The 20,455-nt window shown below is 49.6% G+C and overlaps 1 protein-coding gene across 1 annotated transcript in view; it reads right to left on the bottom strand.

Moving 5' to 3' along the window:
• Positions 1-15,592: 15,592 nt before the first annotated feature.
• Positions 15,593-20,455, bottom strand: part of WNK3 (WNK lysine deficient protein kinase 3) — a 91,365-nt gene continuing 86,502 nt past the window's right edge. Inside the window, exons 20-21 of the mRNA XM_015422950.1 lie at positions 17,880-18,082; positions 15,593-15,922 (exon numbers count right to left, since the gene is read on the bottom strand). Coding sequence (XP_015278436.1) covers positions 15,593-15,922; positions 17,880-18,082 — 533 coding nt within the window. The remainder of the gene's footprint in view (positions 15,923-17,879; positions 18,083-20,455) is intronic.

Here is a 20,455-nt window from a genome sequence, read left to right as displayed (position 1 = left end):
AAAACACTTCCCTGACTTGACCTTAGTCCTGTTGGGTTCACAGTGCCACAGTGGCACTAGTTCTGCTGGGCACATTGCACTGGTTCTGCTGGGCTTGCAAAAATGCCTCCAACCTTCAGTTTCTACTGCAGAGATTCTCTGGGACTTCGATTCTGTTCTGCATGGCTTCTGTTGTCCTTGCTTTTTTGCTGTTTTTCCCTCCATAGGAGCACCTTCTTTGGGGGGCTGTAACTTGGACCCCATAAATCCAATCCTCATCAAACTTGGAGGGCAAGTAGAGGAGAGTCATCTGGAGATCTCTTGCATGTTTGGCATCTTTAATTTGCACAGGATCCATTCTATACAATCCTGACCCTCATGAACCTGTGCTTGTCATTTCCCCAGAAAATGCTTTCCTGGGGACACCTTCTTTGGGGGAGCCATAACTCGAACCCCATAAATTCAATCCTCACCAACCTTGGCATGTAGGTAGAGGTGGGTTAGCCGGATATCCCTTGTGAGTTTGGTGTCTCTATCATGCTGAGGGGTGTTCTACCATGTCACAAACCTCACAAATGAAACTGGTTTATTTGTGATGTTTCATGGTTCATGAAGCTGGCATACCATGAACCATACCACATTTTCCCAGTTCATGCCCATCACTACTCAACACCAGTTCTCTAGGTGAAATCCATCTGGTTGTCCTCATGAATTACCCCTGCATTGACCCATGTGGATCTATAAGAACCAGATCATCACTGAGACAGTACCCTAAGACCACAATTGTACCTTTAAAGATTGACTACCTCTTTCAATAGTCTTTCAGTAGTCATGTATGGCTGCGAGAGTTGGACTATAAGGAAGGCCGAGCGCCGAAGAATAGATTCTTTTGAACTATGGTGCTGGAGAAGACTCTTGAGAGTCCCTTGGACTGCAAGAAGAACAAATCAGTCAATCCTAAAAGAAATCAACCCTGACTGTTCCCTGGAAGGCCAGATAATGAAACTGAAGCTCAAATACTTTGGCCACCAAATGAGAAGGGAGCACTCACTGGAGAAGAAGACCCTGATGCTGGGAAGGATTGAAGGTCAAAGAAGACGGGGACGGCAGAGGATGAGATGGTTGGACAGTGTCATAGATGCAACGGACATGAAATTGAGCAAATTTCAGAGGATGGCGGAAAACAGGAGGTCCTGGCGTGATCTGTTCCATAGGGTTGCGAAGAGTCGGACTCGACTGTGCGACTGAACAACAACAACAGTCCTTTTTAAAAAATCTTTTATATGTGCATGTGTGAGGCTGTGGTCACACGGTCATTTTGATCAGAGTTTCACTGCCGTTCCCTCTCACATTTAAAATCACTGATCAGGTGCCCACATCCGTCTCCCGCACCAAAGTGGGCTCTCACTCGCACGATCCTCCTGGTTCCCTAGCGAGTTTTCCGACACCGGGAAAATCAAGTACGTTCTGGGGATTTGTGCTTTGAATCCGCGATTTTGCTGATCTGGACAGCCATCTCTCACAATGATTGCGATTAGGTCATCTGTATGTCCTTCTTCCGGTAGGTTTCCCCCCCCCCTCGGCTTTCACCATTGTGTGCATGCACATATGCACAAAGATTTTTTTTTAAAAAACTGCGGCGCACCGCCACTTGGGCGGCGCGGCTGTCTGGACGGTGCCTGGAGCACCGTCGAACAATGCAAGAGGTTGGGCAAGGGATGTGTTTCCGGTAGGGGTTCCCCCCCCCCCCAGCTTTCACCATTGTGGGCATACACATATGCACACACACAAAAAAATTTAACTGGAGCACCGTCAAACAATGCAAGAGGTTGGGCAAGGGATGTGTGATCCTCTGAACCCGCTAAAAATATTCCCAATCAAATATACAGCGGGAACAAATCGCGGTACGCTTGCCGTGTGACCACAGCCTGAGTGTGTGTGCACTCGGAAGTCCTGGTGCCCTCTGGTGACTGACCCCTACTGGGAGCCTAGAGGATATTCAGAGAGGTGGCTGAATAAAGCCTGCCCCCGCCTCCCGACTGCTGGTGTTGCAAGGAGGTCTCCCATCCAAATACTTGCCAGGGTCGCCCCCCCGCCCCCCCGGCTGAGATCTGACGAGATCGGGCTTGTCTGGGCTATCCGGGTCAGGGCTACAGCAGTAATTCTTGGGTGGGAATCTTGTGTCCTTATGAGTTAAAATTTCTTTGCTGAACCCTCCTGGCAAAGGTTGCTTCTGCAGGTGAACATACCACTGCCCAAATGGCCACCTTACAGATTTCATCTGAAGGGGTATATGTGTGGGTGCCCCAGACATTACAGTCACGGCTGCCCCTGTGGCCGAGTGAGTCTGTAATGCCAGAAGGGGAAGATTTACCCTGAGTTCTATTATGGCTTTTCTATTTCTTGTCTTAGCCATCTGGCCAATGTAGACCTGGCAACCTTTGTCACTGGACTTGAACCCCTGAAATAAACAATGCATCTGATTTCCTTTTTCCAAAAGTCCTGTCTAACGAGAACTCGGGTCTCTCCTAACATCCAGGTTATGCCAGTTCCACTCCTGGACATGCTGTGGATTTGGACAAAAAGAAGGAAGCACAATTACCCGAAACAAGGAATTAATTTTAGGCATAAACGAAGGATGCAGACTAAGGATCACCTTAACAACTTGGCGTTAGTTGACAGTTGTCCCTAGACAGATTTGAGTAGGATGTCTCACCCAGGCTGGGATATAGGAAGACTCGGAATTGTCTCATCAAGGACACCTGTAGCTTGGTAAAGGAGCTGCAGTGAAGCCAAAATGCAGAGCCTTGTATTAAAATTGCTAGTTACCTCAAGAACACATACCTGAGGGACTGCCTTTCCCCATACATACCCCAGAGAGCACTACGGTCGGGGTCACAACATCGACTAATTATTCCAGGTCCTACGGATGCCAGGCTCGCCGCTACTAGGGCCAGGGCCTTTTCAGTGGCGGCTCCTCACTGGTGGAATGAGCTCCCGGAGGAGATCAGGGCCTGCGGGACCTTGTACAGTTCCGCAGGGCCTGCAAGACGGAGCTCTTCCACCAGGCTTGCAACTAGGAGCCGTCCACCACTACCACCAGTTCTCATCATCACTAACATCTGCGATGGTGGGATGGCCCTGAAGTAAGATCAAGCCACAGCGTTGCGGGAGACCGATACACCACTGAGCTGGGATTGCAAGACAACACCGAATAGTACACCACCTTAATCTACTGAAGAATGTTAACTGCGAGCACTTTAACTGTTTGTAAGATTTTAACTTGGTTTTAAATGTTTTATGCTGACCGGGCACATTGTGTCGGTAAAAGTGAGCCGCCCTGAGCCTGTCGAGGGGAGGGCGGGATATAAATACGATATAAATAAATAAATGAACATTGGTTTTGCTGGGCATGTGAGCACATGGAGGTAACCTTGACAAGTTTGGCTGATGGTCGAGAAGTCCGGGGGGTGGGTGGGTTTCCACAGGTCTGTCACCACCGACTCCAGAGTTTCCATTCTGAACTGTAGCTTTACCAGAAATTTGTTCAACCCCTTGAAATCTAGGATTCCCCTGGACATCTTCATTGTTCTTGGATACCGAGAAAAATACCTGAATAAACCTTTGGCCTGTACCTTCATCAAAAGTTGAATTTACTTGGCATTGAGGCAACGTTTTTCTTTGTTCCTTGAATCTGGGGGAGGATGGAACCTGTTCTGGGGACTCCTGGTGAATCCCAGGGTGTACCCAAGCGAGTTGTTTGGAGCCAGTCACGTGCAAAGAGGAACAGGTGACCACCTCTGTAATTCGGGGAGTAGAGCTCTATTCTGGAAGGGGGCTTGGATTGTTACCGCCTGGGCTTGGAGTCGCCGAAACCTCTCGATCTCCAGTTGTCTGATGGCATAGGAGGAGGTGCATGGTTTGATTTTCTTCTTGGACGCTGAAAGAGCCTTCTTTTTAATCTTTGATTTTTAAAAGCTCTGCTTCAAAACGTTCACTAGAGACCTTGGAGCTTGCAAAAGAAGTGTTCCCTCTGGACAGGTTTGGGGCCACATCTGTAGGACGGAGTGGGACTCGGGAAAGATCATATTGAAACAAATGTGAAGTCTTTGAGGTACCCCTGGGCCCCCCCCCCCCCAGATTCCTCTGGAATCCAATCAGATAGCATCCAAGGAGGTATCTCCTGTAAGGCCTGCTCTGAGATTGTCTCCAGACCGTCTCTGTCTTTGGAAGGCCAGTCAGTGGTAGACGTGGTCAGTTCTTACACCCACAAGTAATGAGCTTCTGCAAAATCTGAGTGGGTGTGACTGAGGCTCTGAGGGTGGGTGCTGTGGACTCAAAGACCGCCTCTAATGTGGTGTCCATGTTCTGATTATGGACATCTCTGGAGCTTGCCTTTACCCCCTGAAACAATGAAACGGCTGCCATGGGAATGGCATCTTGAGGCATTCCATCACTTCAGCTGGAAGAGTAGGAAGCTTATCGACAAATGTGTCTTTGGCCAAGCTGGAAAAAGAACCATCAGGGCTTTGACTGAACTCTGAGTGAAAACTCCTTCTAGCCCCTTTGGGAGGAACGGAAGAAGAACAGCTGGTTTTGATACCCTGTTTTTCTCTGCCCTGTGGGCTGCGGTAACTCAGAGGTTAAGACGCTGAGCTGCAGACCTGAAGGTCGGTAGCTCGGCCGCGTGACAGAGTGAGCTCCCGTCTCTGGCCCTGGCTCCTGCCAACTTAGCCGTTTGAAAGACGTTTAGTCATGCCGGCCACATGACCACGGAAGTCTCTGGACAGCGCTGGCTCTTCGGCATGGAAACGGAGGTAAGCACCGCCCCCTAGATTCGGGTTCGACTGGCTTTTGAGCAGGGGAAACCTTTACCTTTCTCTGCCCTAAGGAGTCTCAAAGCAGCTTACAATCACCTTGCGAGGTAGGCGGGGCTGAGAGAGTTCTGAGAGAACTGGGTTCTGGAATCAAACTCGGTTCTCCAGATCAGAGTCTGCTGCTCTTGCCCACTAGACCACGCTGGTTCTCAGAATCCAAAAATGGATTTTGCTTCTCCCCTTGTTATCGCTTGAAAGGTCCATGGGGCAACTTCAGCAGACATCATGGGGGCCGGCTCTGCTGGTCTGTGGATGCCTATTCCTGATGCAACTGTTCCTTCCTTAGGGTGGAGGCTTAAGGCGCAACTATCATCTGGTAACTATCACAAGATGACACTGAAGAGGGTTGTCTGGTATACTGCTTACATCTGGGTCTTTCTCTGGAAGCTGATGTTGCCTTGTACCTTTCCGGCTCTTCTTATACAGTGGTGGTGACTTGGACCGGGACTCCTAGGCCATCTAAATACAACATGGTGGTGGGAGTGAGCTATTGTTAGGCCAGACAACTAAAGGCAGACTTAAAAAAAAACAAAACCCATGGAGGCTGCTGCCATGAATGATAATAAGGGCTTGCCTTGTGGGAGGAATCCCTGATGTCCATCTGGTGCGTAGAGGTCCCCCAAACCCCTTGCTCCAGCTTGCATGCCAAACTGGATCAAAACCTCCACGTGGAAGCGACCCTTAGTTAAAGCCTTCCTTCCTCAGTCTCAGTAGGCTGGGTGAGGGTGGGGTGGGGGGGGCGCACAGAGGCGAATGTGATCTGGAGTCTTGTGTGCCGTTCTGGAGGCCTCCCTTCAAAAAGGAAGTGGACTGAACGGAGCGGGGTGCAGAGGAGAGCGACGAGGATGATCGGGGGCCTGGAGACCAAGCCCTGGGAGGAACTTGGGAGTGTTCAGTCTGGAGGAGAGGAGGTTGAGGGGGGGACATGATTGCTCTCTTGATGTATCTGAAGGGCTGCCAACTTAGAGGAGGGCAGGGAGCTGTTCCTCTTGGCAGCAGAGGAGAGGACTCGCCAGAATGGGTTTAAATTAAGGGCGGGAAGGGACCGGCTAGATATTGGGGAAAACTTTTTGACAGTCAGAGTCGTGCCACAGTGGGATCAGCTGCCTGGGGAGGTGGTGAGCTCCCCTTCCCTGGCAGTCTTTTAGCAGTGCCTGGACAAACCCTTGACAGGGATGCTCTAGAGGCTGATCCTGCATTGAGCAGAGGGGTCGGACTAGATGGCCTGCAGGGCCCCTTCCGACTCTTGTGATTCTATCAATGAGTTCAGTTGTCATCCCAGGAGATCCCCAGCTACCACCTGGAGGTTGGCAACCCTGCCAATCAGGGCCACAGGCTAACCATCTGCCTTTTCTTCCTCCTTGTCAGGAGGCAGTAGGATCGCCAACTCTGGGTTGGGAGATTCCTGGGGACTTTGGGGGGGGTGGAGCCTGACGAAGGCGGGGTTTGGAGAAGAGAGGGACCTCGGCAGGGATGTGATGCCACGGAGTCCGCCCTCTGAAGCAGCCATTTTCTCCAGGGGAACCAATCTCTGTGGACTGGAGATCAGTTGTCGTTCCAGGAGGTCTCCAGGCCTCATGTGGAGGTTGGCAGCCACAGGAGGCAGGCAGAGGTGGCCTGAGAAGGAGAAGTCTCCTCTTCCAGTTAGAGGGACAATCCCTAAGGAGAAAGAATGCCCACCCACCTCGACGGGGGCGGGGGGGCGTCAAAGCAGTTTCTGTCACTACATTTTGTATCCTAACTTTTAGTGCGGCGTAGAGCTTGTTGTTGGGGTTTACGTCACGCATTTACTCCCGTGCTTGCACTATCCAGGTATACGGATATTCTCCTGATGAGGGGTCATTTCAGTTTGTTGTCATGGTTAAGTGCGCGGACTCCAATCTGGGAGAACTGGGTTTGATTTCCCCACTCCTCCACTCACAGCTGCTGGGTAACTTTGGGCAAGCCCTAGTTCTGACAAGAGCTGTCCTTGAAAAAGAGCAGTTTCTGTCAGAGCTCTTTCAGCCCCGCCTACCTCACGGGGTGTCTGTTGTGGGGAGGGGAAGGGAAAGGAGTTTGTAAGCTGCTCCGAGACTCCCTTGGGTAGTGAAGGGCAGGGTATAAATCCAATCTCTTATTTTTCTTCATTTGTATTGGGCTCTGTTTTGTATATAGATCCATATTCTTCTTTGTCCTGGCTAGCCAGCATGGCAGTTGTTTGAGAGCTCCTCCTCTTGTTGGTTACCAGATCTACGGTGTAGAAAAAGCCGCAGAAAACAGCAAGGGAATGCTTCTTTCAAGGGGGAAAAGGTTTACAGATCAAAGTAGTTTAGAAGTGGCTGTGGGGTGGGGGGGTTTTTTAAAGCAATGCTTAAAACTTGTCTAGGGTAGCTGGTTTTGAACTGTAACCAGTGCCCTAAAATCCACCTTCTTCAAAAACCTGTCATCTTGGCCAACCCCACGCTCCCCCAGAATTCTCCCCCCAGAGAACGACCACTGGAGGTTTCAGCTCCAAGCCTACTCTTGAGTAAACAAACAGACCTTGTATGACTACTTTCCCAGGTAACGAACCTGTAACTCTTGAGTTCTCAAAGTGGTGTTCAGAATGGGCCTGTATGAGGTTTCTAAGGATTTAAAGAAAACACCAATTAGCTCGCCACGTCGCACACCTTGTATTTAGCTGCAATGGCAGTAAAACGGAGTCAAAAATTATTTATTTATTTTCCAACACAGCCTTTATTTTCCTTTGTAACAGTTTTAAAAAAATATTTGTCAATGGTTGTGTACAAACAAAGTCAACTCACAGCTTGCAAAAATAATAATTAAAAAAATGGAAACAACGGCTGATAAAAGACATTCGTTTTCTATCGTTTTAAGTTCAGGGCTATGATTTCCCCCCCACCCCAAAAGAAAAAAAAAACCTGCCCGTACGGGAACAGGATTGTCTCAACCCTGTTGTCACGAACCAGTCACCGGCATCCTTTATAAAGCCGTTAAGAATCTCAGCCTTCATGTCCCAAATCGATTCTAAAATGCTAAAAGTAGAGTTCACATTACAGAGAGGCTTGCTCCTGGAGCAGAGAAGTTGCCGACTTACTTGTAAATCCAAGAAGACATTTATTCGGAGAACGGACCCGGATTTACCATGCTGTTGTAATAGGCCCGCATGCTCCTCAGAAACCTTTAGCAAAAAACCAAAAGCAAAAAAACCAACAAAAAAAACACCCCCTCTCTTAAAAACACAACAGTTTTAACTTAAAAGAACTTTTTGTTTACTGGCGTCATGAACCTTAAAACACAACGGCACTTGAAAGGGAAAGGAGAAAAAGGCTACCAGACTTTCGTAAGGTCTGTTTCTTGGACTAGAAGAACCTAGAGCTGAGCCACACAACACTGTTCCAACGCAAGCCCTCCTATGAGTTCTGCACATTGAAAAGGGAGAACCCTCAATCTCCTGAGCCACCTCCCTTACTATTCACCTGCACGTCGATCTGCCAGTGTCTGCATTGAAACCTGGGCATACGCCACCACAAACACTGTGGTCTATTTACTTTCCTGGCAATCTGCAGCCACAGTCTAAACCCTTTCCTCCTTTGCCTCTACCACCCTCTTCCTCCTGTCCGATGGGAATGAGAAAAGACAACTTTGCACAGTGGCCTCCTTGAACCGGGGATCAGATTGAGCTTAATAAACCATGACATGGAGGGACTTTTATGCACGCTGCTGCCTGCCACTGAGAGTGATCTGCATGCTTTTTTCTGCACACAAGAGGTGGTTCACCAGTCCCCCCCACACACACACAAGCTGTGCGATACTTCTTATCATGACTGAGTAAAGTCACACAACTCGGCGTGCAAGCTTTCGAGGTCCCCGGAACCCTTCATTGGGCTGGATATTAAAAAACAAAACAAAACAGGAGGGGAACAGATTTTTCAGATCCGCCTTTTCCGGCATCCTAGATAGAACGCTGCACTGCAGACTCAGACGGGGCTGAGTTGTGTGGGTTAGTATCCAGCTGCACCCGTGGAGTTGCGGGAAAGAGGAACAGAGATGGGAGGCACCCATGTCCATTTTCAGTTGGGTGGCTGCTTTTTTTTTTTTTAAACACGTTAACACTTTTTACCATCCAGCCTGGTGAAGAGTTCTGGAGAACCAAAAAAAAGTTTGCATATTGTGCAAACTTATATTGTGTGGCTATTTTGCTCGGTCCTAATAAAAAGGGTCTGACGCAGCTTTCGGGTCTGGATTTTCTTGCGCACGGATAAATCTAAAACGTGTGCATCGTCACAGGTGGGGTTGAAGCCCCGGGCTTATTTCGGGGCAAGCTCGGAGGGTTCTGGCACACGTCGGTGTCCCGGCTTCCGTTTTACTTGACTTGCGACAAAGCAAATGGCTCACGCCGTACTTTCTAGGGTATAGATACAGATTTTCCTACACGGACGCTGCCTCCGCACGGGAAAAATATCATGATAATCTGTCGTGCAGCAGTGACTGTAACGCTTGGACCCTTTAAAAGGGCTCTGCGGGCTTGGAAGCCTCTCCCCCCCCCACCCCCGCCTGCCAAGAGAAGATGAACAAAGAGATAACTGAAATCTCATTTTAACTAAGATATTAATGCTTAGAACCACTGTTGGATCAAACTGGTTTAAACTGGCTCAGCTTCATTCGCTTCAATAGGACGTTTATATAAAGTGATGGGAAACAACGCAAGGTGTTACCAGGAGACCGGCTCAGTGCTGTTTCACTCCAAGACTACGCCAGCTGGTTGCATAACTGCATTGTACAAACTGCGTCTGGCTTTTATGAACAGCCGGGCAAATTTTTATTAAGGGTCTGTTTCAAATTTCATGAACCGACACTGTCATGCTGTCTGTTTGGATGTGGGGTGGTGAAATAGAAGAAGAACAGTCTTTAAAGAAGAGAGGAGAAACATGACAAGGGGCCCTTCTGCATTCTCATTTGTAAGTTGTAAAAGAGATTAAACTGGACTTCTGCTGTTTGCACTGTTTCTACAAACAAAGAGCCTTCCTTCAAATCTCTGTAGTATACAGAATGACAAAAACCCTTACAAGCTGTGGCTGGGTTTTGTCATTAAAGGCTGTTGAGAACGCATCACTTTGCTGACCCAAAAGCCTCCAAAGGCCCTGTCTCCGAATACCCTGCAAGCAGCTCAGAGCCTGTGCCGATGTGACGCTCCCGACCCTTTAAACCTGGTTAAAAACCACTGGACCATGGGACTGCGTACTCCCAATACCCTTTAAACCTGGTTAAAAACCACTGGACCATGGGACTGCGTACTCCCAATACCCTTTAAACCTGGTTAAAAACCACTGGACCATGGGACTGCGTACTCCCAATACCCTTTAAATAGTTAAAAAGCACTGGACCATGGGACTGCGTACTCCCAATACCCTTTAAACCTGGTTAAAAAGCATTGGACCATGGGACTGCATACTCCCAATACCCTTTAAACCTAGTTAAAAAGCACTGGACCATGAGACTGCATACTCCCAGTACCCTTTAAACCTAGTTAAAAAGCACTGGACCATGGGACTGCGTACTCCCAATACCCTTTAAACCTGGTTAAAAAGCACTGGACCATGGGACTGTGTACTCCCAATACCCTTTAAACCTGGTTAAAAAGCAATGGACAATGGGACTGTGTACTCCCAATACCCTTTAAACCTGGTTAAAAAGCAATGGACAATGGGACTGTCTGCCCCTTATTCTATGGCAAAATTGCACACGAGTACAGACGAGTGGCAAACAATAAGGATTTGCTGTTAAAGAGGGATCTGAAATCTGTCGTCAGCCACGGTTGACAGCAAACTGGTTAGTGTTAAACTGTAGTGAGGTTTGCTGCTGGCATGAGTTGCGACTTTGGCTCAGGTGGGCCGAAAGGGACGTGGCACAGGCTGGAAGTAGGGAGAACACAGTCCCTCAACCATGGGCGAGAGGTTGGCAGTGTTGCGAGGGCACCCCCCCCACCCAGCAGTTTGTCAGCAATAATTCAGCACAAATCTGAAGGGGGGAAAATCCCATTCTGAACAAAACAAGCCATTCAAAACTTGTTTCTCCCACGGAAGACCACACTGAGGCTGCGGGTCACATAACTTCCTTTAAGCTTCCCCAAAGAGCGGCAGCCAACTCTAGAAGCTGTGTGTGAACTTGTTCTTTTCATGTGTCGCGTAAGCTGAACTGAAGGTGATGATTAAACTGCTAAAGCCTTCCTTATGAAAGTAAACATCTTTCTTAGAACAGTAAACAGAATCTGAATTGCTCGTGCCAAGGAAGAAGGGGGGGAGGAGATGTTGCGTGTGTCAAAATGCCAACTTCAGGTTTAAAACAGGCAATAAAAATTACACAGGAAATAAAAAGCTGGAACAATTTCACAGCCTAGGTTTAAAACAGCACTAAACAAATGAGGTAGATAAGAAAATATTTTCCCCCCAGTGTAATATGGGAAAAAACAACTCAACTGGAATATAATGAAAAACGCACCCAATTATTAAACGATACATTCCACTCATATCGTACAAGCTTAAGCCCCAAGAATCACAATCAAAAAATGCCTCTGAAAACATTCCCAAACCAGCTTCACATTTTAATTCCATTTTGTTTTTGTCAGGATTGCTATCGGAAGGAAAAGTGAAATTAAAGCAGGTAGGAGGGAGACACAGAAAACATGTTCCATGTTAACGACAAAGATTCAGAACCAATATAACACATAGCAAGTAGTTTCCTTCTGTTTTCAAATTTACATATTGGTGTTCCTTTCAGCTTTCTAGGCCGTATCTCTCAGGCCACAGCTTCAGAGATAGAAGCAATTCATGCTACTGACTGAAGACAACAGTTGTTCTTTTCCCAAGAAAGATGAAGATGGTTTAATAGAACCGCTGTTGCCCAAGGTGCGCACATCAGTTTTCTCTGTCCCTCTATGGTCTAAGAGGGTCACAAATGTTATCTAATGTGTGGGAGAAACCCCATTTAATCAGGAACCGGATCGGGACGGAATAGATCATTGTGCAAGAATGACTCTTTCACCCTATCTTCAACTCTCGGACAGAGCGATTCCCCGGTCCACGGCCACGGAGCAGTGCCATAACTAGATATTCTAAAGGACATATGAATACTGCCGACACCAGCAGACCCATAAAATTCCCCTATTTTCCTTCAGTGCCATGTTAATACAAAACCCGTGACACGATTCTCCTTTGGCTCCCCACGCAAGGAAGCAGCGGAACTCAGTGCAACGATGCCACACCGCACGTCAGCATTCCGAGGAAGAGACGCGGGACTGCTGACTGAGCAAGCTACGCGTCCTCTGTCACATTTGGTTCCCGCCTCTCTTGAACACCCCGAGATGGTAGTACAGCAATGCTGGAGGGGACACAGCCGCCTGTGCAGCGAGCATGGCACTTACGGGTGACTCCGTGACCACCGTTTTAACTTTCATACCAGATGAACGACAGGCGTTTGGGACGGCTTGAAAGGGAGCCCCCTCTTGCCAACACCGCGCAAGCTTCAGAACGCGGAAAAGAGGCAAGCTCTGCACAAAAGAGGGTTCCCTCTTCCCGACCGGGCACACGCTTCCTGCAGAAGCCGGATGTTGACTGTCCCTCATCATAGTTAAGAAAATGTATGTGCCTCAACAGTTCCAAACGAGGCCTGCAGTCAAATTCTGTCTCGGATTGGGATGTCCCAGGTTTGTGGTCCTGGTAATGACCACAAGGATGCTTTCCAAAATACTGATGCCATTTACCAGGATTGCGACAGCTCTTCAGACTGGAATAACGTCACGGATTTCTCCCAGTGCTCTGCTTAATTTCAGGACGACGTTCTCGCCCAGCTCTGCCCTAGACAGCAGAAGGTGATACAGCAAAAAAATAGTGTGGAAACAATCGTTTCCTTGCTTACTGTGGATGGACCTCTCGTTGTTTTGCATTCTTCTGGCATCATAAAAAGGTTATCTTAAAAGAAGGGGGATGGGCTCCACTCCTTGAGAGACCTAAGCAGAGCTTTATCGTTTCTACGTATGACTTACACATTAGAAAGGTCGCCAGACGAGGGTTATCTCGGTTACATTCTGTTTTGCATAGAGGCGGAGATCTGTCTCCCGTTCCGGTGGAACCATCACGTGAACTAAAACTGAGTCCCGTGTCAGTTGACTTCTGATCCATCCAAAAGGGGGGAAAGAGAGAGACAGAGACACAGGCCCGGGCTATCCTCAGCTGAGAAGCAAACGAGACAAAGTACTAGAAAATGTGCGTTTGAATCCAAGTGTCTAATTATTTTAAAAGAGATGAACGAAGCAAACAGATGAACAAGAACAAAGGAAGTCAGACCGCAGGATATGTGCTTTGTTAAAATAAGGATGTGACGTAACACCGTCCTCTCCTCAGTCCTTCAGACTGAATCTATTCCCCAGGTTATGTACACCTCCATTGCTGCATATTGCATTATGGGATGGAGAGCAACACAGTGTTCAAACGTCACACCTCAGAAGACTGAAGCAATTTTTTTAAAATCTGTCCGGCAAAAATCTGAAAAAAAAGATGCTAAAGATTATCTATCACAAGGCACTGCAAATCTTTGCAGGCAGAACGAGAAGGCTGCGTTATGCAAGGGAAACAAGTTCTCTTTGTCTGGGGATGGGTGGGGTGGGGAGAAGAGCCACAAGAATGCCCAGGTGCTCCAAGGGCGGATTAAGTTGAGAATGCTATTTCAAGAGGCCAAACTGAAAATGAGCGGTTTGTCCCCTGTGATGACCCATCCCCAAAAGGAAAAGCATTATGGGAAGTCCCATGGGCCAATCCACAACACCATTAAACCAAAGTGCTTTGTTCAGAACAGTTTAATTCCGTTGCTCCAAACAGGACCTGGCTGGTTGATGCACAGATCTTTTGTTTTAACCGCACTGTGCGGACTGCAGGGCCATCCTTTTCCTCCTCTGCCTTCAAATGGTCATCAGCAAGCTTGCTTCAGACGCTCTACAAAACCAATAATCTTTTCAACGCCCTAGAGAAAAACATTTAACTCTTTGAGCTCAAGAGACATTAGAGTTTCGCCGTTCTTAATCCAGGTATACAAAGAAAAGCCAAGTACAGGAACGCGTCAGCAAATGTTTCCGGGATCCAAAGGAGAAACAAGCCACTGATGCACAACATCTTAAAATGGTCCAGTGGTGGTGGTGGTGGGGGAACGGTAATGTAAAGAAAGCAAGGGAAAGCAGAACGTCAACGGCTACAATGGCTTCTGTTCTTTACAGCTCAATCGGGCCGATGTGAAACCATCAAATCGAGTTATTTTTCCCGTCAAGATGTTTAGTGGAAACCTCATAAGCAGGCAAAATATGGTATTCGTGGGGGGTGTACGAGATATGCTACACACAAAAATAGTTGCCTTTCATGTAAAGTATACAGCAGACCTCTGAATCTCTATAGGTTTGGAATGGACATAATTTCCTTTTATAAGGCTGGACGGGACAAAACGATAAGAACCCCCGCCAGTACAACTTTCTGTCAAACACATTTACGTAACTTGCCGAAGTTCTCTGCAAAGAGGGGCCTGCTTAATTTTGGCAGTCAGTGGCAAAGCGCAGCAGCCACTTAAGACTTTTATCCCGCAAGAGGCAACCTTGTTAATCTACATTAAGAGCCTTTAATCAGCCTAATTCAGTGTAAGGCAGTCCACGAAATGAAAGGAAAAACAAAAAAAGAACCACGTTTCTGCACACAACCCTGTTTCCACACACAATTCTCGGTCCACTGGAAGGACGTGTCAAGTATGGATCGCAAACAAGGTGCAAACAGGAGAGATGAGACGAGTTTCAAAGAGCTCCCTAGGCGTTCCCTCCATGGGTCTCGCAACCCCACCCCCCCCCCCCCCCCCACGATTGCCACAATAAAAAGTTTTTTTTTTTTGTCCTGCCAACTGCAAAATAAACTTTTAACGAAAAAGACACAACCCCCCGATACAAAAGTCAGGCCGGCAATCCCAACGTAGCTCTTGAATGCAGTGTGCGTGTCATCAGCTAGCTGCCACTGGACGAAAACGGCGGGATCTGACTGCCCAGGAATAGCTACAGACTTTGCAACACGGAATGGCTGGTGGCGTTTACCTGGGCGCCTCACCCTTCGACGGTCTCACTCCACCCTCTGAAGGGTCTCGCGCCCGGGAGGGACAGGGTTCCACAATGGCTAGCCATGCTAAAAGAGCCCATTTTTTCCTTAAAATTACCCCACGCTAGCCTCAAAATCTGAGCTGTCAACAAAACTTGACGGGAAACTAAGGTGAAGTGGAATCCGAGATGTCGCTCTTCCACGGCCGATCCCCCACCCACCCCCTTCGAGAAATTTAACTCGACCGCCAGAAAGTGTACGGTTTTAAGGAGGGTAATGATCGGCCCCCGGAACGGTAGCAATAGAGGGAAGGAGGAAAAGAAGAGAAGGGGAGGGGAGGCTCGTTCGTAAGCAGCAGATGGGCATGCCGTCCATCTCAAGAACGATGAGACGCACAGGCCAAAGCTCTCTCAAGTACTTAAAAAAATCCCCACCCACCCCTCCCCAAGAAAAAGAAATCAAGTATTTCAAAGAGGAGACTGCAAAGGCCATCTCCCCCACCACTCCCGTGTCACTGCACTGGGGAAGGCACCCCCCCCACCACCAAAAATCCAGGCCACAGAATGCAAGGCAGAGGAATGGAATCATGAGTTACAGGCACAGTCCCCATATCTATCCTCCGTCAGCCGTCCGCCTTCATTTAGGACCCGGGGGGATGGGAGCTGGGTTTTGCACAGGTGACGCTGGGAACACCGGCATGCTTATCCCCGGCTGAAACGGTCCCAAGGGCTGAGCGGGGACAACAACGGACTGCTGGGCTGTGCCAGAAATGCCCACCCATTGCACCGGGTAAGCTGTCCCCGCCATGGTGTTGTACTGGCATACGTGGGGCACTCCGTAGGACGTCAGCGTGCCGGGGAAGGGCGACAGGGGGAGTCCTTGGGGCAAAGCGGCCGGCACAGTCCCATGGATCTGGGAGAGCGAGGAAATCCACGTCGACGTGTAGCCCACGGTAGATGACGTCGTCTTAAAAAACAAGACAAAGGACAGGCACAGACGGGAGAGAGAAATGCACACGTCAGAGTCGCTCTTTGCGCACCTCAGTCACTCTGCACCCTTTGCTACATCTCGTTTGCAAGGAAGCATGAAAGAGTCTGAGAAGTTAGGATGCGAAGAGTCCCCCGCTCAGAGGTAAGGCCATTATCACAGTTCCTCCCCCTCCCCCAAATTAAAAACGTGACTCTTTTGAGGCCATCTGAATGGAGGAAATCTTCAAAAACACTGTCAGTTCTAACCGCTTCCTGCTACAGGAATTCTGGGAAGCAGGCAGACACCTTTAGATCCAAACAAAGGCTTGTTTATGTCCATTATGGGAGACAGTTTATGTCCATTATGGGAGACAGTCTTTTCCCCTCAAACTGCTAAGGGCAGAAGACCTTTCTAAATGCCTGCTCCCAGTTCCGGACGCCTAAAACTTTCTCTGGCCCAGACTTGCCTGATCTCGTCAGATCTAGGAAGCTAAGCAGGGTCGGCCCTGGTTAGTACTTGGGTGGGAGACCACCATGGAAGCCCAGGGTCGGTCCACAGAGGCAGGCAAGGGCAAGCCACCTCTGTTCGTCTCTGCCCCGACCAGGACGGCTAGCTTGATCTCATCACGTTTCGGAAGCTAAGCAGGGTCGGCCCCGGTTAGTACTCGGAGGGGAGACCCCGGAGGAAGACCAGGTCGCCACACAGAGGCGGGCCATGGCAAACCACCTCTGAATGTCTCTTGCCTTGACAAGCGCACAGGGTCACCGTAAGTCAGCTGTGGCTTGATGGCCCTTTTCACCACCCAAAAGCTCTCTCTGGGCCAGAGGTCTACAGGTGCTGCTAGTCCCGGTGTGTGCGTGCGTGCTCTGCGCTGCTCTCCAGCCTGATCGATGAAGCATTGCCAGGCTTTAAAAAGGTAACGGTAGGCTCCCTCTAAGCTGTGGAGACTTGTGAGCAAAAATTCCACTTTGTGAGCTACTGGCATTAAAGTTGTGAGCGAGCGATTTGGCTGCTGCATAAATTAGCTTGCTCGGGAGCCATCCTTCCTGAGTGAAGACAAAAATGTGTGAGCTCGAGGCTAAAAAACTGTGAGCTGGCTCACACTTAACTCAGCTTAAAGGGAACACTGGTCACCGTAAGTCAGCTGTGACTTGGTGGCACTTTCCACCACCCAAGCTCTCTCTGGCCCAGAGGCCTACAGGTGCTGCTAGTCCCGGTGCGTGCGTGCGTGCTCTGTGCTGCTCCCCAGCCAGATCGATGAAGCACTGCCAGGCGTCTTAACCCCTTGAGCCACCGCAGTTTTAAGCTTTAAGGCTTAAGAAAACAGCTTCGGCACTCAGTCCGTTCTTGGTAGGGTTGCCCGGTTGTTCCTTTGCGCCAGCAGGGGGATTGGGGGGAGGGATTCCTGGAAGGGGGGGGATGTCACCGTCACCTGGAAGTGATGTCAGTGCGTCAGTGACATCAGGGGGGGGGAGACACTCTGCTTTTGGGCAAAACTCTATGGTTCGAGGGCAATTGTACCACAGGGTTTTGCCCAAAAAGCAGAGCATCGTCCCCTACATGACCGACGCGCTAACGTCACTTCCGGAAGTGTCATCGGCGCGTTGCATGCGAGGCCATTGTTTGGGTGGGTAGGAAGAAGCGCAGGAAGGCGGGGGGTCCCCCACCCAGACCTGGAGAAGGGTTAAGCCTAGTTCTTGGGAGATAACACCTCCTGCAGGGCTCGGATCACAGGTGATAAATGAGCCCCTGCTCAAAGCACTGAGGGTGAGCTGTGCTCCAGGGTCCCAAAACTTAAGCCCAAAGAAGATGGAGAGGAAAGTCACAGGGTGGGGAAGGGGCTTGCCTGAGCCGCTACTCCTCCAGGAGGCCAAGGACCGAGAACTCTCGGCTCATGGACTGCTTTGTCTCCTCCGCCGGGGGGTCCGCACCTCCATGCAACCCCCCCCCTCACCTCATACACTTTGCTCCAGCTGTCGCCGTCCAGCCGGTGCTTGTTCTGTTTGATCTGGTTGAGGCTTGGCTTCATCAGGGAGTTCCCCACCTTTTCTTTTGTCCAGTCGTCCACCAGCTTGTGTAAGTCGTCCGTGAACATCCCTTTCTTACTGGCCGTAGCCTGCTGGCAAGATGCAGTGCTGCTGACGATGCAGAGGGGATCTGAGGAGAAGGGGGGTGGGGGTGTTTTCAAATGCCTGTTACAGAAATCTGCCTCAGAAAGACTTGAGGGGGCATGAAGTGGCCTCTCTCTGCTTTGGCTAGATCAGAACAGCAATGAGAGGCAGACGTCTGGGTGCTTGTGTGTTGCGACGTCTTAGGTTCTGCACCAAAGGAAGTCAAATTTAATGTATTAAGCTTACATATAGGCAGGGGTCATTTCCTGCGGGAACGCACGGGAGCGGAGCGCCAGCAGTAAAGAGCCCAGGGGGCGGGCACATGCAACAAGCCCCGCCCCCTGCTCCCATCAGCCCTCAGGTAAGTTGCAGAGCTCCCCCCCCCCGGCCCCCCGGTCCAAAACAGTCCAGTGGCACCTTTAAAACCAAGTTTTATTCAGGTACAAGCTCCCCCTCTGCGAGGCCCCCCTCGTGAGGACCAGACTTCAGTTTCCCCCCCCCCCCCAATAGCTAGCAATCCAAAACAGTCCAGTGGAGCCTGAGCGGTGGGTGTCGCCTTCTGACACACTTCTGGTGATGTCAGGGGGTGCGGCATATGCAAATGGGGTTATGCTAATGAGCTATGCTAATGAGCTCCTGCACCTCTTTTTCTATGAAATGACCCCTGCATATAGGGATGCCCAAGCACTTGCCAGCAATGTTCCCTCTAAGCTGTGGAATCCTGTGGGCAAAAATTCTCCTTTGTGAGCTGCTGGCATTAAAGTTATGAGCGAGCGATTCAGCTACTGCATAAATTAGTTTGCTCTGGAGCCCTCCTTCCTGAGCCAAGACAAAAATCTGTGAGCTGGAGGCTAAAAAACTGAGCTAGCTCACACTAACTCAGCTTAGAGGGAACACTGCCCATGACCTGTTCACCACTTCTGGTCAGAGCTGATTATTCGACAGGCAGTTCAGAACCGACAGGCTCACTGCAGCAGGGGATCAGAAGGTTCACTCCCAGCTGATTCCTCCATCAGCTGGGAGTCAGCAGCTGACTTCCTCCTGAGGAAACTGCTGGATATTAGTGTTGGCCGTTGGGGGGGTGGAGAATCAGAGTGCAAGGTCACTGGCTGAGTGCAAAGGTCAGCTGAGAGTTGGCTTCTGGTCTCCCAGCCCTGGAAACTCTGCTGCCTACCAGCCTATCGCTGGAACACAGCAAAGGGGTTTTTTTTTGGGGGGGGGGTGTTTCGGGGGAGTCAGAAAATGATTTCCAGCAGATCAACTAGGGGTCTGCTTCTGATCCACCCTCAAGAAGAATCACTGAGTTTGGGGAAGGACTGAGACACAGAAAAGTTAAAGATCAGAGGCTGATGTCTAACTTTGTCGTGTCAAACCCTTGCCCAGGCACAGTGATGCGGGGGAGGGGTGAAAAATCAGAAGCCCACTCCTGCCTGATCTCCTCTTATCAGTTCTGAGCCACCTTCTGATCCCCACCCCCAAAAAAGAGAGAGACTTTGCTATGTCCCAACATGTCTGGTAAGCAGCCGAGTAGAGAGTCAGTCTGTGAACAGCTCTGACAGAACTACGGCTTGCCCAAGGTCATCCAGCCAGGTGCAAGTGGAGGAGTGGGGAATCAAACCCGGTCCTTCCAGATTAGAGTCTGCGCACTTAACCACCACACCAGACTGGCCACAATCGACTGCAGCTCCTTGCCGTGTGCCTGCAGCATCTTGCCTTCACACACATGAGGTGCTTAGTGCAGCAAACACTGGGAGTGCTCATCATGCCACACGAAGTATGAAGCAGTTTTTTATCAGTTCTGAGCCACCTTCTGATCCCCACCCCCAAAAAAGAGAGAGACTTTGCTATGTCCCAACATGTCTGGTAAGCAGCCGAGTAGAGAGTCAGTCTGTGAACAGCTCTGACAGACATACGGCTTGGCCAAGGACAAGGTCATCCAGCCAGGTGCAAGTGGAGGAGTGGGGAATCAAACCCGGTCCTTCCAGATTAGAGTCTGCGCACTTAACCACCACACCAGACTGGCCACAATCGACTGCAGCTCCTTGCCGTGTGCCTGCAGCATCTTGCCTTCACACACATGAGGTGCTTAGTGCAGCAAACACTGGGAGTGCTCATCATGCCACACGAAGTATGAAGCAGTTTTCAGTCTTGACTTCCAGGGCCTCGCTTCTTAAAACAACAGGACTTGGAAGTCTTGGCTAAATTCGAGTCCAATAGCACCTTAGAGACCAGTAAGATTTTTTTTGGGGGGTGGGGGTGGTTTAATGTTTCGAGAGTCAAAGCTCGCTTCATCACTTTGGCCCTCGAATGCTCATTTGTTGTTGCTGTTCAGTCGCACAGTCGAGTCCGACTCTTCGCGACCCCATGAACCAGATCACGCCAGGCCCTCCTGTCTTCCGCCGTCCTCTGAAGTTTGCTC

Source organism: Gekko japonicus, unplaced genomic scaffold (genome assembly GCF_001447785.1).
Source record: "Gekko japonicus isolate JY-2015 unplaced genomic scaffold, Gekko_japonicus_V1.1 scaffold1327, whole genome shotgun sequence".
NCBI lineage: Eukaryota > Metazoa > Chordata > Lepidosauria > Squamata > Gekkonidae > Gekko > Gekko japonicus.
The sequence above is the reverse complement of the archived record's forward strand: the minus strand, read 5'-3'. Positions and strand labels throughout refer to the sequence as shown.